Source organism: Macrosteles quadrilineatus, unplaced genomic scaffold (assembly GCF_028750875.1).
Source record: "Macrosteles quadrilineatus isolate MER2022 unplaced genomic scaffold, UCM_ALF_1.0 Scaffold_10__1_contigs__length_6754688, whole genome shotgun sequence".
NCBI classification, from domain to species: Eukaryota; Metazoa; Arthropoda; class Insecta; order Hemiptera; family Cicadellidae; genus Macrosteles; species Macrosteles quadrilineatus.
The window spans coordinates 4,465,234-4,481,768 of record NW_026542603.1 but is presented as its reverse complement, the minus strand read 5'-3'; the positions used below and the strand labels follow the sequence as shown (position 1 = coordinate 4,481,768).

The 16,535-nt window shown below is 35.0% G+C and overlaps 1 protein-coding gene across 1 annotated transcript; it reads right to left on the bottom strand.

The window, feature by feature from the left end:
• Positions 1–460: 460 nt before the first annotated feature.
• On the bottom strand, positions 461–16,079 carry LOC129004673 (uncharacterized). Its single transcript, XM_054433231.1, has 3 exons — positions 16,036–16,079; positions 5,368–5,558; positions 461–4,374 (listed from the first exon to the last, which is right to left on the bottom strand). Exons 1-3 carry the CDS (start codon positions 16,077–16,079, stop codon positions 461–463), a joined length of 4,149 nt encoding a protein of 1,382 aa, XP_054289206.1.
• Positions 16,080–16,535: the final 456 nt, after the last annotated feature.

Here is a 16,535-nt window from a genome sequence, read left to right as displayed (position 1 = left end):
AGTTCACTTTTTTGTTAGGTGTGTCACAAATAAATACATAAGATAAACATACGATAATATATAAGTTCAATTTATATGCCACAAATAGAGTAGGGGAATATTATAATAAAAAACTAGGGAAAATGGCGAGAACATGATGCCGGGTTGAAGAGTACATGGGGAATGGGGGAAATTGCCAGACATCACGTGACAGGGCAAGGGTCAGAACAAAATATGAATGAAGTCTGGATTCACCTAGGTTGCGTAGATGCTTGAATACGGAACATGCCGCCCGCCTTGAACCATACATGGTTCAACAGATTCATAAATTGATTCATTGACTCATAAATGGGCACAAGTAATACAATGTAGATATATATACACAATAGATAATGATGACACACCTAATTATAAGATATGATATATATGACAATTATAAATATAAACATGAAATAGGACATTAAATAGAAATATTTTGTGATTAGGGGAGCGGGTACACCTTGGTAGCAGGGCGACAGAAGATTCCTCTCGAAGTCTTGATGGAGACAACTCGAACGATGCCATCTGCTCCAGGTGATGTCTTCACAATGCGACCAAGAGGCCAGAGAAGTGGTGGTGTTTTTGGGTCATGGATAATGACTAAATCGCCTACTTCAAGATTCTTGTTTGGCTTTATCCACTTTTTCCTTTGTTGAAGCTGGTGCAAATACTCTTGGTGCCACCTTCTCCAGAAGCGCTGATGTAGAGCCTGAACTGTTTGCCAATGCTTTAGTCGATTGTCAGGAATATCGGATACATTTACTTCAGGTACTGCAACAAGAGATGTCCCGATGAGAAAATGACCTGGGGTGAGTGCTGTGATGTCAGATGGATCTGCTGATAGAGCTGTTAGTGGACGAGAGTTCAATACTGCTTCCACCTGCGTGACAAGGGTTATCAGCTCCATTAGTGTTAGAATTTGATCTCCAATTACTCTCTTGAGATGGTACTTTGAGCTCTTTATGGCACTCTCCCAAAGGCCTCCTTGGTGAGGCGCGGCTGGTGGTTGGAAATGAAAATTAATTGAATGATCGAGGGCGAAGTTAGTGAGAGCATCTTGAGTATTCCTTTCATCAATGAAATTCTGGAAGGTCTTATTCAGTTGCTTGGAGGCACCGACATAGTTCGTTCCACAATCAGAGTATAGGTGAGCACAAAGTCTACGACGAGAAACAAATCTTTTAAGAGCAGCAATGAATGAGCCCACTGAGAGATCAGTTACAACTTCCAAGTGCACCGCTTTTGTGGTAAAGCAAACAAATAGGCAGAGGTATGACTTAAGCTTTTGAGAATTCCTAGTGGTGTGTACTTTCACTTCAAAGTGACCGCTATAATCCATGCCAGTATGATAGAATGGTCTTACAGGCCGTAGTCGAGTTTCGGGTAAGTCTCCCATAAGTGGAGGTTGATTTGTAGGTTTCAACTTAAAACATCTTTGACATTTAAAGATTACAGATCTGATTACACTACGAGCAGATAATATCCATACTTCTTGAGTGAGGATCGATTGCAGCAACTGAGGGCCTGCGTGTAAATATTTGAGATGATAGTGCATGACCAACAGTTTTACAACATTATGAGATTTAGGTAACAGGATTGGGTATTTGGCATCTTGAGTAAGGTTCGAATGTTTCAACCTACCGCCTACTCTTACCAAACCGTTATCGTCAATGTAAGGTGATAACCGAGCCAGTCTTAAGCTGCACTGAGTGCCCTTTTTCAGAGCTGTGATGTCATCCTTGAAAGATGAAATTTGAATGAGTTTGAAGAGATTCATTTTAGCAGAAGAGATCTCTTTATAACTAAGTTGTCCAGCTAGTCGGGCGTTCCCACGAAGATAATGGATGAATCGTAGAACATAAGCAGTGACATTTACAAGTTTTCTAAAGCATGAGAATTTTTCAAGTAAATCAAATCTGTCATTTTCTAACTTTTCAACGTTAACTAGGACATTCAAGGGATTTGGTTTGACTTCAAGAGTGTCTTGATCAGTGATTAAACTGAATTCGGGCTTTGGCCAAAGATCTGATGACAAGTATAACCATTCAGGTCCCTTCCACCACAATTGGTGGCTTAAGAGTTGAGATGGGGAGAGTCCTCGGGTTGCACAATCTGCTGGGTTGTCTAGGGACTTGACGTAATGCCATGATTCAGGAGAGATTAATTCTTGTAGTTCTGAGACACGGTTGGCCACATAGACTTTTAAGCGATAGGGGTGAGTGCGTATCCATGTAAGAACAATGGTAGAGTCACACCAAGCATACATCGAGTCAATCTTAATGTGGGACGAAAGAAGATTTGAACAGTATTGCAGGAGCTTTCCAAGTAGGTGAGCACCGCACAGTTCGAGACGAGGCAGAGATACTCTTTTTAGTGGGGCGACTTTAGATTTGGCCATTATCAGATTAATTTTAACATCATTCGATAAGTTGATCACACGGAGGTAGACTACTGCAGCATATCCTTTCTCCGAAGCATCGCTGAAACCATGAAGTTCTGCAAGCTTATGAGTTGAGGTAAAGATGTAACGTGGGATCCTTAGGTTTTGGATCACGGGTAGTTCTTCTAAAAAGGAAATCCATTTTGTTCTTATCTCATCTTGAATTGGATCATCCCATTTTAGACCTGTGGTCCAAAGATATTGAATGAGTGTTTTAGCCCAAAATATTACAGGTGTGAGAAATCCTGGGAGATCATAGAGTTTAGCGATTGTTGAGAGAATCATTCTCTTGGTTAGCAAGTGGCCTACTTCAACATTCTTCACTTTGTATGAGAGCATGTCTGTCTCTGGGGTCCATCTTAAACCCAATACACTGTAGAAGGCCTCACTACCATCAGTCAACTCCACTGGTGATTCTTTGTGTTCGACTGGAATCTGATCCAAGAGTTGGGGTGCATTACTGATCCACTTACGGAGTTCAAAACCGCCTTTAGACAGCAATGTTTTCAGTTCATTTTGAGCTGACATAGCTTTATCAAGATCTTCAGCTCCAGCTATAATATCATCATAGAAGATAGTCTTGGTCAAGATATCAGAAGCTTGTGGGTATGGTTGACCTTCGTCCAAAACTAGCTGGTGCAAGGTTTTGATTGCAATAAAAGGGGAACAATTAAGCCCATATGTAACTGTATTGAGTTTGTACGTTTGGAGTGGATCATCTGGACTAGCACGCCAGTATATCATTTGATAACTTTTGTCCTTATCAGAAACCAAGATCTGACGATACATTTGACGTATGTCACAGGTGAATACAATTTTATGACATCTAAAATACAATAAAACATCACTGATATCATTTTGAAGTTTGGGGCCAGGCATGAGAATGTCGTTCAATGATATGCCATTAGTAGTTTTAGCGCTGCCGTCAAAAACAACACGTATTTTTGAATTCGGGGGATTCTCCTTGAAGACACCGTGGTGAGGCAAATAATAGTATTCAGAGGTGGGAGGTTCTTTACAAATAGTCATATGACCTGATTCAATGTAGTCATCCATAAATTCAGAATAGAGCCTTTGTAACTCGGGTTGATTAGAGAATTTCCTTTCCATCGAGCTAAGTCTCAATTGTGCTTTGGTACAAGATTCACCAAGAGGGGAATGATTTGGTTTCTTGGGCAGCTCGATTATGTAACGACCTGAGTCATCACGTCTATGGGTGTTTTCAAAATGTTGTAAACAGAGGGTATCTTCCTCAGTCTGAGCCTTGATCCGTATTGGGGGTTCTTCTAGCGTCCAGAATTTTTGAAGTGAATTATGAAGGTCCAAATCATGAGTTGTCAAGAGTGAGATGGGAAATGTGTTTGATGAGTCTCCTGCTACAGAGGCTACAGGAGCGAGGCCCATCACAACAAAACCAAAAATGGTTCCAAGAGCTTGAGGTAAATTTTGTCCTAATCTATGCTGTTCGCCTGTGAGGGTTAGGGCAAATAAGTCTGCACCGATAAGTAAATCTATCTCTCCAGGCTGATCGAAACAGGGATCGGCTAGGATAAAATGTTTCAAAGATTCCTTAACCTGGTGTGAAACTGGTATCTGAGGCAGGGGTGATGTGATACTACTCAAAACCATACAAGGATGGTTTTTAGCCAAAGGATTTCCATTGATCGCAGACATGTTGACATGTACGATACCTCTAGAATTAATAACTGCACCAGAGATTCCTTTTATTTCATCATGGAGTCGAGTACGTGGGGCGTTGATGAGTTGAATAGCTTTCTCTGATATAAGGGTAAGTTGGGCAGCGGAGTCGAGCACAGCACGGAGTACAGTATGTTGACCATGTTGTGAAGAGACATGAACTAAACATGTACCAAGAAGGATTGTGGTTTTAGTTGGATTGAGTTGACTAGACAATCCTACAAAAGCGTTAACGTTTGTAGAAGCAGTAGGATTAATAGTTGTTGTATTCTTTGAAGATGAATTAGGTGTGTAGGTCTTATTTTGAGGAGACAGCTTAGTTTGATAGCTTGACTGTGACTGAAGTGAACTACGTGTGGGCTCATGCAATAGAGTATGGTGATGTTTGGAGCAAATCTGACACACTTTACTTGAGGGGCAGTTGAAAGTGTTATGAAGATAACCGAGGCAGTTTGTACAAATCCTATTCTTGCGAATAAACTCAGATCTTTCACTCACACTTCTAGCTAGGAAATTTTGACACTTGTATATGTTGTGATCTGCAGCTTGACAAAATCTACAAGAGTTGGTTGTGGCGACAAGAGCAGTTTTTGTATGGTTGGTGAAATGTGGCTTACTTTCACGTGTAAACTTATTAGGCCTAGTTATGTTTGTAGGACACTTTTGGCCAGTGGAATACTTTGAGGTAGATGGTGAACTGAGACAAATACTAGCACCTTCTAAACGCTTGAATTCCATTTCAAGAAAGGTCATTAAATCATTAACAAGAGGGATCTCATTGTTTAAGGCGCGAGAGTCTTCAAAAGATTTTCTAATATCAGCTGGGATCTTCTTTAAAAGTGTTAAGACTAACAGGGTGTTTTCAGTTGTAATGTCATGATTTAAGTTTTTCAAAGCTTGAGTATTTTCCTTATATACAGTGAGAAATGATTGCAAGCTCTTAAGCGAACCACTAGTAATGGGCGATAAATCCAGAATTTTTGTAACAAGCTGAGTGACAATACGTCTCTTGTTTTCATAGCGATCCTTGAGAAGTCGAAGGGCTACCACATAGTTTTCAGGAGTAATATTAAGACTCTTAACCAAGTCTAAGGGCTCACCACTCAGGGCACTAAGCAAATACTGAAACTTATTCACTGGGGAGACAGTATTATTCGCATTGACAGAGGCTTCAAAAATATTATAGAAACTAACCCACTCTTCATAGTTACCACTAAATTTAGGCAACTCAAATTTAGGCAGGCGCAGAGAAGCTGGAGGTGGAGTAGGTGTTACAACAGGTTCAACTGGCAAAAGAACTTTAATGTCACTTATAAGGGCTACATACAAGTCAGAAAGTTCATCATGCATTGAAAATGATTCCTCCTCATCACAATCAGAAGCAGGGTCATCAGTCACAACTCTATTAAATAAAGTTTTAAAGTCAGTAAATAGATCTCTGACCTCCTCATTATAATTGTGTAAACGCTGTATATTAGCAGGAGTCAATTCTTGACCTTCAGTTCGAGGAAGTTGGTTTGACAAATATTTATTTATTTTCTGAAACCTGTTTTTAACAAGTTTTGCTTTTCTTTGTAGGGTAGTGAATCTCATCATGAACAAACAAATTAAATAACACACAACAAGAATAGATGAGTTTTCATAAAATAGCCCAAAATCTTAAATTAATAATGATCTCATAAATCTAGGCCTACTGAAGTGCATAAATCAATTTGCAATTCAACTTCAATAGTAAAGTGAAGTCAATTATCTATTTGTTATTATCACCAATAATCTCTGTTGACAATAATATTTACAATAATGAATAAAGAGAGCATAGCAATAACAATAATTACCAGTTTTCTCCAGTTCAGGACCCTTTTCAATTAGTATTTGATTAAATAAATAATGTCTTCATTTTTCAAGAACATAAACAAACTTGCAGGTTATGTTGATATGTTTCAATTCAATATCGGGTTATATTTAAACAAACAGCTGATGTAGATGAACAGAGTTTTGATGAGTTGAGTTTTCAGTTTAATAGCAGACAGGTGATTGGTTCGTCCTCAGTTCCACCGTTTCACTAATCTTGCAGGTTATTGGTTGCCATGTAGCGCAGAGCGATCTGTTGGCGATGTTGAGAACTACCAACTACCAAGGTGTATCGCAAAGGACAGAACGTTGTTGCAAAATGGCGGACAATGGGATAGAATATTTCAGGGAAATAACTACTAACTTTGCAGTTTTATTTATACACCAAAATAATAAGGCTGAATTGATTGTGAGACCTTATTATTTAAAAGGATTTTATGGATGAGATGTGAATAAATATTCAATCCTGAAAAATGTTCTAAGCTTGATTTATTTCAAGACAAACTAGGTAGGCCTAACTTGACGTGATTTAGGTGGCAGTGACAAAATTGAACATGAAAATAATTGTCTGGTATGAAACAGGAATGGACATTAAAATTGTTCGTAATAATGTTTCACAAGACAAAATATTACCAGTTAGGGATGTGACACTGATCATAAACATTCATTTGAGAAATAAATTATTGTACTGTATCAATTATATTTTAATTGGCAAATGTAGTCCGGCTCGACAGGACCAGCGAATGGGGGGTAAACTTCGATATGGTGGACTGTATAAAAAATGAGGGATGTGAGATATATTATGTTAAGATCAGTTTTAGAGACACACTGTGAGCACAAAATAATAAACTTTTAAATAGGAAGAAATGTGATTTGGTACCTTCCTTTTTACTGAAGTGATGTCTAGTAGACCGTTGACGTTGACGCACTTGATGTTTGCTGGCCAGCTTTCGCGTACGCGACCGGTAGTTGCACCAAGAACAGTTTGAATACAGTTTTTAACTATTCAGTTCACTTTTTTGTTAGGTGTGTCACAAATAAATACATAAGATAAACATAAGATAATATATAAGTTCAATTTATATGCCACAAATAGAGTAGGGGAATATTATAATAAAAAACTAGGGAAAATGGCGAGAACATGATGCCGGGTTGAAGAGTACATGGGGAATGGGGGAAATTGCCAGACATCACGTGACAGGGCAAGGGTCAGAACAAAATATGAATGAAGTCTGGATTCACCTAGGTTGCGTAGATGCTTGAATACGGAACAAGTATAACAATGTGTTTGATATGTTCTTTGTGTCATATAAAAATGTGTGTTTTAGGAGGAATAGTTACAATTTGTATTTGTGGAACAAAGCAAAAACTCTGAACTTACGGATACGAAAATTAGAAAAATCACTTTTTCAGGTCAAATTAAAAAGATGCAAAAGTTTTAAACGGCGGTGGTTTTTTTTACTCTGAGGACTCTGATACGAAAAGGCACAGCTGTTCGGAAATACCACTACGGTAATAAGCTATTTTGAGAAAAAACTCTTTTTATTTTAGACTAGATGTAAACATTTCATAGTTTAAAAATCGATAAAAGATTTATTTTGGTTTCTTGAGTTTCATCGTGTTGTTAAAATTTATTTCTAATAACTATAGAATAATGTTTTGCTAAAACTCTGCTGTCCTCACTTTTATATGAGTAAAAGTGACAACCCAAAATGAAACTCGACAACCACCCTATGGAATTATTCATATAAACAATCAACGCGCGTTCGCGTTATTATTGTTTGAATATTATATTTATGTATATTTTATGTTTTACTGTTTTACTATATCTTCATAAAAGGGATGAAACTCTTTCGAACATAGCATTATAGTTATTCCAATAAATGAATCTGATAAACGATTTCAAAAACAACTAAAATACTGGAATGACTCAACTAGAATTCTTTTGCATTACAGAAAAGGTCTCATATCATAAGAGATGCTGGTAGTTTTGGAAAGTATATCCAAGCCATATATTTCACGTGAACCCTTGTTACTGTTACTGATAGACTATCATATTTGAAATTGTCCTATCTGCTTTCTCTTTTGCCTGAACCATTTATAACAAGGATTGTCATCTGTTTAAAATAAATTGTAGATACAAAATATATTTGATAAATGTACACTATAACCATTTTTAAGCTGTACACTTAATACAGGCAAAATAACAAACTACGATAATGCAATAAATTCTGTAAATATTTGGATTACGGTGATTTTTTATTTGTAATGTATTTAATACTAGGATTTTACACGAATTTGGTTTAATAAGTAAGCAGCATGTTCAAAAACAGGTTTGTCTTTATATCAGGTACATTACAAATTCATATCTTCAACTTATTAATATATTTAAAAAAATCTAAGAACGGTCTAGTTTACAACCTTACAATAAAAAAATTAAAAAAAACTTTTAATGTTCTCATGTTCACCAACTACAAATCCCTCGTTACCAAGTGGATGTGTTAATTAAATGTCTGACTCCATAAGACACTCATCAACATTTACAACACCTATATAATACATCTTACGTGTGCAGCATTCATTAGCTAATAGTCAAGCCAGCAGCACAACAACCCTAGAGCAGCGAAACTTAGGCGCAGCCAACTTTACCAATCACCCTGTCTGCGTCTGATTTCAATTTGACTTTGGACTAAGATCGAAAGTTTAGAGATGGTTCATTGTAATGATATTTGTGTGATTTAGCTTAGGTTTAAAATAGATAAATTAGTTGACATATAAATAACAAATCCTGACACAAACAACGTAAACTTAAAATCATTGATACAAAAAAATGCAGAAGAAACCGTCCGCACTAAGTGTTTAAATTTCGTTTGGATTTAAAAAATAATATATTGTAAGTTTTTTAAGAGGTTGGTGGCCTTTTTTCATCGCATTTTCCTGTTCTGGTCACAGAGGCCTGTGCGTCGAACGTATCCACCAAAAAAGGGGGCGAGCAGGTACAGTACAAGCAAGGGTGGAGTGTACTTATAAAAGTGAGATCGTTTCCAGACCCAGATGTATTTTGTCATTGGGCTATGAATTAATGATGCTATCTAACAAAAACGTCGACGTTAGATAGTATTAAGACCAGGGTTTGGACCGTTCCCTTTCAAAACGTAAAAAATGCCACTGGCGTAAATACATACAAAATAAGAAAAAAAGAAAAAAAATACAAAGAAGTGGCAAGTACCAGGATTTCGGATCCCAAGACATCGCTACATTGGGCTCAGCATAATTGACGCCACCGACTGAGCCGCTGACTCACTAAATAATAAAATATCTTTAGGGTAGGCCTTTTCAGAAACGTATGAATACCGATTAAATTGGAAACTTCTCGTAAAAGTCGATATCATAAAAGAACCATAGTTTAAAAGGGTAAATGAATTTTGACTTGCTTAGCACTATCAACATTTATTGAAAAAATTAACAAGGCTTAACAACACACAACAAACTTCTAATTTATATGTTTCGTAGCCGTAAAAAATGTATGACTATGGATCAAATTTACGTTTTAAAATAATCCGTTAGTTTTCTCAACTATATTCAACAATAGTCTCTTTAAAGGCTTATAAAGCATAACAAACAGGATTTTTTGAAGCAGCTAAGATGAAGAAAAACAAAATTTTCTTAGTCATAATGCGTGTTGCATTATCATCCTAGTACTTATACCAAATCTGACAATAGTATAATTTTTAAAGCAACACAACCTTAAGATATCGACAGGTGATCTTTGAGAGGGCTCACTCTCCCAAGTGCTAAAACAAGTGAAAGGACAAATTAAAGAGGATAAAGTCCTTCAAAACCTTCCAAAACACACCAGATTGGATCACTTGGTGTGTTGGATCATTGTTTTACACGTCCTTTAGTGGCACTTTGGTTGAAAACACCATTATCACTCTCTGTCCATTCACTACAATACTACACAACCATTACTCGTGTAGTTCAATTGAGTTCCATATAAATATAATATCTACCAAGACCAATATATAAAATTTTTAATAGGTTATTTGATACAGTTTCGGACTAGTGAGGACATTGATTTATTTAAAGTTTTGTTTTCAAGATTAGAAATAGTAAACTAAAATCATAACGGATTCAGTTAAAAGTAAGTAGAATTAATTATAGTATGCTGTTTCTATTAAAAATTGCATAGGCCTTTTTAATTTACATGTCTGAGTGATATTAATCATAATGAATGAATGCATTAACTAATTCATATTTTAATACAAGTATTATAATGCAAAAAACCCAGTATGAAAAATAATCCCCAAATGGACTAGGGCCTGTGTTTGGGGTCCGAGTTCATCTTCCGCCCAGTTTAACAATAGCTATGTACATTAAAAAAATAAAATAACATTTATTTTTACAGACAGAATTTTTTTATATCACGAAGAAAAAATTTAAGTTTACGAAATATATGACAAAAGATATGAGGAAAAAGTATGCACGTATACATTTATCGAATGTATTAATTATCAAATAAAAAAAAATATTGTTGTTAAAATACTAAGTTGAAAATAACAATATTATATTCTTTTAAATGGAAGGAAACTTGAAGTAATTAACATGTACTTTTTATCATGGAGGAAGTGTTAATATTAGTATTATTAGGAGAAGAACCCATTTACAGAGAAAGTCTTATCTACGAGATTGGACGTATTGTATACTAATGTGAATAGATGATGTCAGCTTTAATCAGCAAAGTTAGGCGATTATATGTTATTACATAGACTAGGCTACATTGGTTAACTGACGACTAATGTTGCTAAAAGTATAATTACTCCTTTTGGAAATACAATATATCAATAGTAACTTTAAATCAAAGTAATATGCAATATTATAATTTAATCTGTTATTATTATTTTGCATGTGTGAGTGTTATTTTCAATTTCAAATTTTAAATATTTGTAAAATTCGCACGTAATAAAACATTTTTATCTGTATTTCATTTTATCCATAGACGCTTCCATGTTTTGTGCTATGATGACACGTTTACATTAGCTTTTATATACATTTCCACTTAAAGTAAATAAAAATGTCTTAAAATCAATTATCGGAATGTATTTTTATCCGGTATGTTTTGTTCGGTGTGTTTCAGTATGTAATTTTCGGAATGTTTTTTAACAACTGCCGAATGTTTATTTAAGTTGTCATAAATGTGGTTTGAACACATCGAAACAGCAATGTGAACGAATTCCTACAAGGCAGTATTTTGCTTTACAATGTTGTAGGTTTGACCATTTAATAACCTAAAAACCTTTAAAAACTTTTAATTAATTACTTTCTCTTCTTCTTCGTATCCTGGTTTTACTGACTTTTTAATACAAGGGATTCGGAGGTGTCGAAAAGACTATTTGTGCAACCATTTAAACTCGCAGTAGCTACTTGATAATCGTGAAAGAAAGGGCAGACGGGCGTATTGTTTTGCAGTGTATTTGAGTCTAAAGGTCCTAAACGTTATATTACAATTTTTTTCGCTTTATAATCCATTAAGAGTTTACTTTTTTTTATACTAGTTTTTTTCTTGTTAAGTTCAGGCTGTTTTGTGGATTTTTGAAAATGTTTACGTCTAATTAACGTAAATAGAAATATTTAGCTGTAGAGATGTGTTTGGTTTCTAGTGTAGCATTATTTTTCCGTTGTATGTTATAATTTGCAAGTTATAAAAAATTATAGGGGGGAGATTGTCAAGATCCCAAATTTGAAAATGCCTCCCTGCAGCTTGCTCGAACAAATAGACGCAGAATATTACTGTCTCGTTGAAGAGTACGAACATCTTTCGTTGGGGGCGTCCCCCTAGACTCCAGAGTAAGCTATAAGCAACTCATTTAGAGTGAAATAGACTGGATTCATCACATACGTCATCATAAAATTGTTTAGGAAACAATCGCGTCAAAAATGAGAATTACACTTTCCAAACATTTTTCTTGTATAAATATAATCCAAGCAGAATAAAACAGGTTAGGTATTAATATTCAACTCTATCTATGATAGGCCTAATCTGACATTAGACGCCTAGTTTGTGATATTAGGTAATGAGAGACCCTTCAATTAGAAGGGCTCTCTTGAGGGATTACCTATTTCCTAATTGGCCCGGTGCGATCCATCAGTAGGCATCCCTTATAGGAAAGCATTGGGGTTTCAGAGTCGATTAAAATAATTTTAATTCGCTATTTGGACCTACTCCAGCATTAGTATAGTCTTGACAAGTGTAGAAAGTTGTAATAGACGGGGTTTAAAACTAATCAAATTTGGAGCGAGTCCATTGCACTCTGTCGTTTTACTTCAATTGTTTGTCTGTACGTGTCCAAATTGATATGATATCTGAATTACAGGAACTGGGTGTAATTGCTACTCGTTTGTAGCTTTAAGCCCAATCCGGTGTATTCATATAGTGTCCCGTAAACAGCCAAACTCTAGGAAATTGTTTAATCTGTCAAAATAAAAAGAAAACCATCATTACATTTTTTTGGCCCACTTAATAGTGAATATTATCATTTTATGTTACCTAAACTTTTTCGAATTTTATTTTACATGTTTCAAGTCGACCATGATTTTGAGAGAAGAGCATAATCCATTTTTACCATAGAGATTCATAATTTTTTTACAACGAAAGTGCTATAAGTCGTCATCAGACATATGTCTCGCTAATGACAATAATTGCCCAACTTACTGATTGATACTGACACCTTACAGATTGCATCTCGACTTAATGACAACACTAACTGATCGAAGCATCAATTCTCTCAGATACTTATACTGTTGTGTTAATTTTGTAATATAATGGCCATAAATGAAAACCCTTTTTAAAATATGTGTATGGTTTTAAATACTTTAAAACGGTAAACATATTTATAGTTCAATACATCTCATTTTGTTAAGTGAAATTAGTATCTCCTTTGGTTGGTATATAACATTCTTCCTCTAGCACTTTGTTTAATGAACAATAGTGTATTTATTATAAGATTTTTGTAAATAGTTTTTCCTTCAATATATTTTTTGTTCACCTAACAGTGAGTTGTATCATTTATCACCATTTTAATTTCAAATATTTCAAGAATATCATTTCGCCGTGTATCAAACTCAATTTCCAACACAAATTGTAAAAGATCACTACAATTTGGTGTAATAACAGAACCCTCAACGAAAATAAAGTACAGACTCGAATGTTATTTCACTGTTGCTTACAATATAACATGTCCCAATAAACGTCCTAATGTCAAACATTTGAAAGCGTGCATCAGCATATCGAAATGTCAAAACGTTACATACCGATCAATGTTACTATTCGTTATTGAAATATTCTGATCGGAAGCCTTTAAAAATACAAGTAGTATTTTCATTCGTTTTGTAAGTAGTAACGCCACATGGTGAGTAATGTTTCGATTTAGTGAGTAGTACGAGTAACTTTCACTTTACAAATTTAAACATTTACGTAGGTCTTAGAAATGATTGGAACATCAGGGTTTAGTAGTTTTGTTGTACCGTTTATGCGACCGTCTAAGTGTTTTTATATTCATACTTTAACTATTCAATATTTTAGTTAATATTAAGGCTTTGCTACGTAAACAATGTTTGAAAAAGTTTAGATTTTACTAATAGTTTTTTGTTCTTTTACTCGTAATAAGTACGGATGGTAAGAAGTAGACAGTAGATACAGGTTTTTTGTGGTATTCATCAGGTGTTTATAGTTAATGAGTCAAACCACATATTCCTACTATTAATGGGCAGTGGAAAGAGTTTTAAACATTAAGTAAAATATATTTATTTAAACTATTTTGTTTTACAGGAACAACCTTGCTTTGTTTCACCTTATGGCACCTAGTATCCCTTTCCAGGAGGAGGTCCTTCTCGCAAAATCCACCGTCGAACTATAGCAGTCTTTTGTTTAACTCCTGTGAGGTTTGGATTAAAAGGAGGAGATTCTAATAATTCGGCCTAAAGTTTAATAAAAACATTTCTCTCAAAATATATGTCTTTAAATTGTTTGTAATTTGTTCAACACCAAAGCTCTTTTGTAAAACAGTTCTGTTCTTAGAAACTCATCAGATTTCCCAGGCTCAAACCCTCCTGGAAACATGAGTATAACATAACATAAACATAAGTATGATGTGAAAAAAAATATTTCTGTTTGAAAACGTGTCAATTTACTTTGTCCTAATACAAAGGTACAGCAATTAATTATTTGATAACAACGCGTCTTAATCGAGCGTCTATTGAATGCATTTAGAATTGCAGAGGCAACAAAGAGCTGCCGATTTATGATAACAATAGATCATGTTTGTCCCATAGACTGGTGAACTATGAGCTACACCTGTGCTCGTCTTTGTTTATCATGGCTTTGTACACGACTAATGCTCATAGCCTGGATTAATTAATTAATAAAAGTCCACGGTGAGACTAGTGGCAACGTTGCAGCCCAGGCCGACCGAAATAGAGATTCTGCGTAGCGTTTATGTTTACGAATAAACTTTGTCATATATCAATAATATGCTTCTTTGTCATATAGCATTAATATGCTTCTTTGTCATATAGCATTAATATGCTTCTTTGTCATATAGCATTAATATGCTTCTTTGTCATATAGCATTAATATGGTTGGAAAATAACTCTTTGTCATCATCAATATTGTTCCTAGAGACTTTTATGGTTTTAAACTCAATTCCTTCTTTTTGTCGTTTTACTCGTCCCTACTGTCAAACGACTTAGTAAAGTACATGAAAATAAAATTTCTAAAACTTTATGTTTGTAAAATAAAAACAACAACCTGAATGAAATATGAGGTTTAATCGTGTTATACAGGGTGAATAAACAGTCAAGACCCCCCTCCCCTCTAATATTTTTCCAAGTAAATATACAGAGATATCATTTTGGTGGTCTTGCAATCTTAGCAGAAAGTTTAATTTAATGACTTTGAAATTTTTGAGTGTCCCTCAAAAAGGAGGGATTTTGCGGGAAACTAAAATTTTTTAAATGTAACCCCTATTCAAGTGAAACCTCATTTTTAAGTATTTACAAAAAATTAAAGAATGGTGAAAATCAGAGTTCCTCTTCGCTATCCAAAATGGTAACCCATCAAAAGTTTAATTACGTTACTGTTATATTAGTTTATTTTATTGTGTAATAAAAACTAATTTCTCTCCCTCTAATTTCTTCTTAAGTAAATGTTACAGAGTTATCCTTTTTAGTCCAGGAGCTGAGGGGGTTCGAGCATGCATGAAAGTAGTACGCAATGTTATTGTTGATTATTGTAATATGGACTGTGGTGATCAAAATTACGTATGTCGCCTATTTCAAAAGTGGTCGATAAAGTGGGGGAGGGAGCAAACATGGCGGGGGGCGCTATGCGTTAAAACGCTGATATTTCGAAAACGGTAAAAGATAGTACATCGGTTAAAACGTCGTTGTAATTATAAAAATGTAAACTACAATAAAGATTATTAGGTCCGAGGTCGTATCTCTATAAGTAAACAAGTTATTGTATAAAATTGTATCAATATTACCATTGATTTTCCATAACATTTGACGCGCTTCCATTTTGGATAGAGACGAAAAAGCAAACTCTGGTTTTCACCATTCTTTAAGCTTTTGTGAATACTTTAAAATGAGGTGTCACTTGAAGCTGGTTTACGTTTAAAATGTTGGAGTTGCCCCTGAATCCCCCCTTTTTGGGGGACATTTAAAAATTCAAAATAATAAAATGAAACTTCCTGCTAAGATTGCCCTCCACCAAAAGAATATCTCTGTATATTTACTTAGAAAGATATTAGAGAGGGGGTCTTGACTTTTATTCACCCTGTATAAAATTTTATAGATTGAGAAATGTACTGTGAGACAGTATAAGTAGTTTTCAACCGCTGATAACAATAAAGTACAATATTATGTATTCGAGTAGTTGAATTTGTTACATCAATAAGCATTTTCGAGCTTGATACGAGGCATGGATGGGAATTGCGAGACAGAGAGAAACTTAGAGCAAGTTGCCAGACCTAACCACCATTGACTGGTTGGCAACTTCCAACAACTCCGTCATTGTACCGCAATCCGCAGATGATCCAACCTTACCTCGCGTATTATTTTATTTTATTTTTACGGGCTCTATTTAATGTTTATAAGTAGAAGTATGCGTCGGTAATTTTAATTAATTGAAAGGAGTGATATAACTCAATGTTATATGAAGTTATATTTATATTTAGAAAAATACGTCAAAGGGAGTCATAAATAAGAAATGAATAAATGAAAGAGCAGGATGTGTACCCGGTTAGCAAATAAATTATGATATTAATCTAGAATTCTCACAATGATTTCTTTTAATTGACGTAGTCTATATTGAGGTTTGATATGCGTCCTGATTCTATACTACAACCATACCTTCTCTCTAATACAAGGCCACGGCGTTGGTTTGGCAACGTCGCATCAGCGGCCTATTGTCAAGGTAATAACAGTAATAAAAACGTGAAAAACAAACATTGCACAGAACCTATAAGGA

Excerpts from the sequence above, each read along its gene's own strand:
- LOC129004673 (XM_054433231.1), bottom strand. The coding sequence starts at position 16,079 with ATGACGGAGTTGTTGGAAGTTGCCAACCAGTCAATGGTGGTTAG. Across the intron at positions 5,559-16,035 it reads AACCAGTCAATGGTGGTTAG|AGTTGTGACTGATGACCCTG; the intron begins GTCTGGCAACTT and ends TTTATTTAATAG. Across the intron at positions 4,375-5,367 it reads TGAGTTGCCTAAATTTAGTG|GATTGTCTAGTCAACTCAAT; the intron begins GTAACTATGAAG and ends ACGCTTTTGTAG.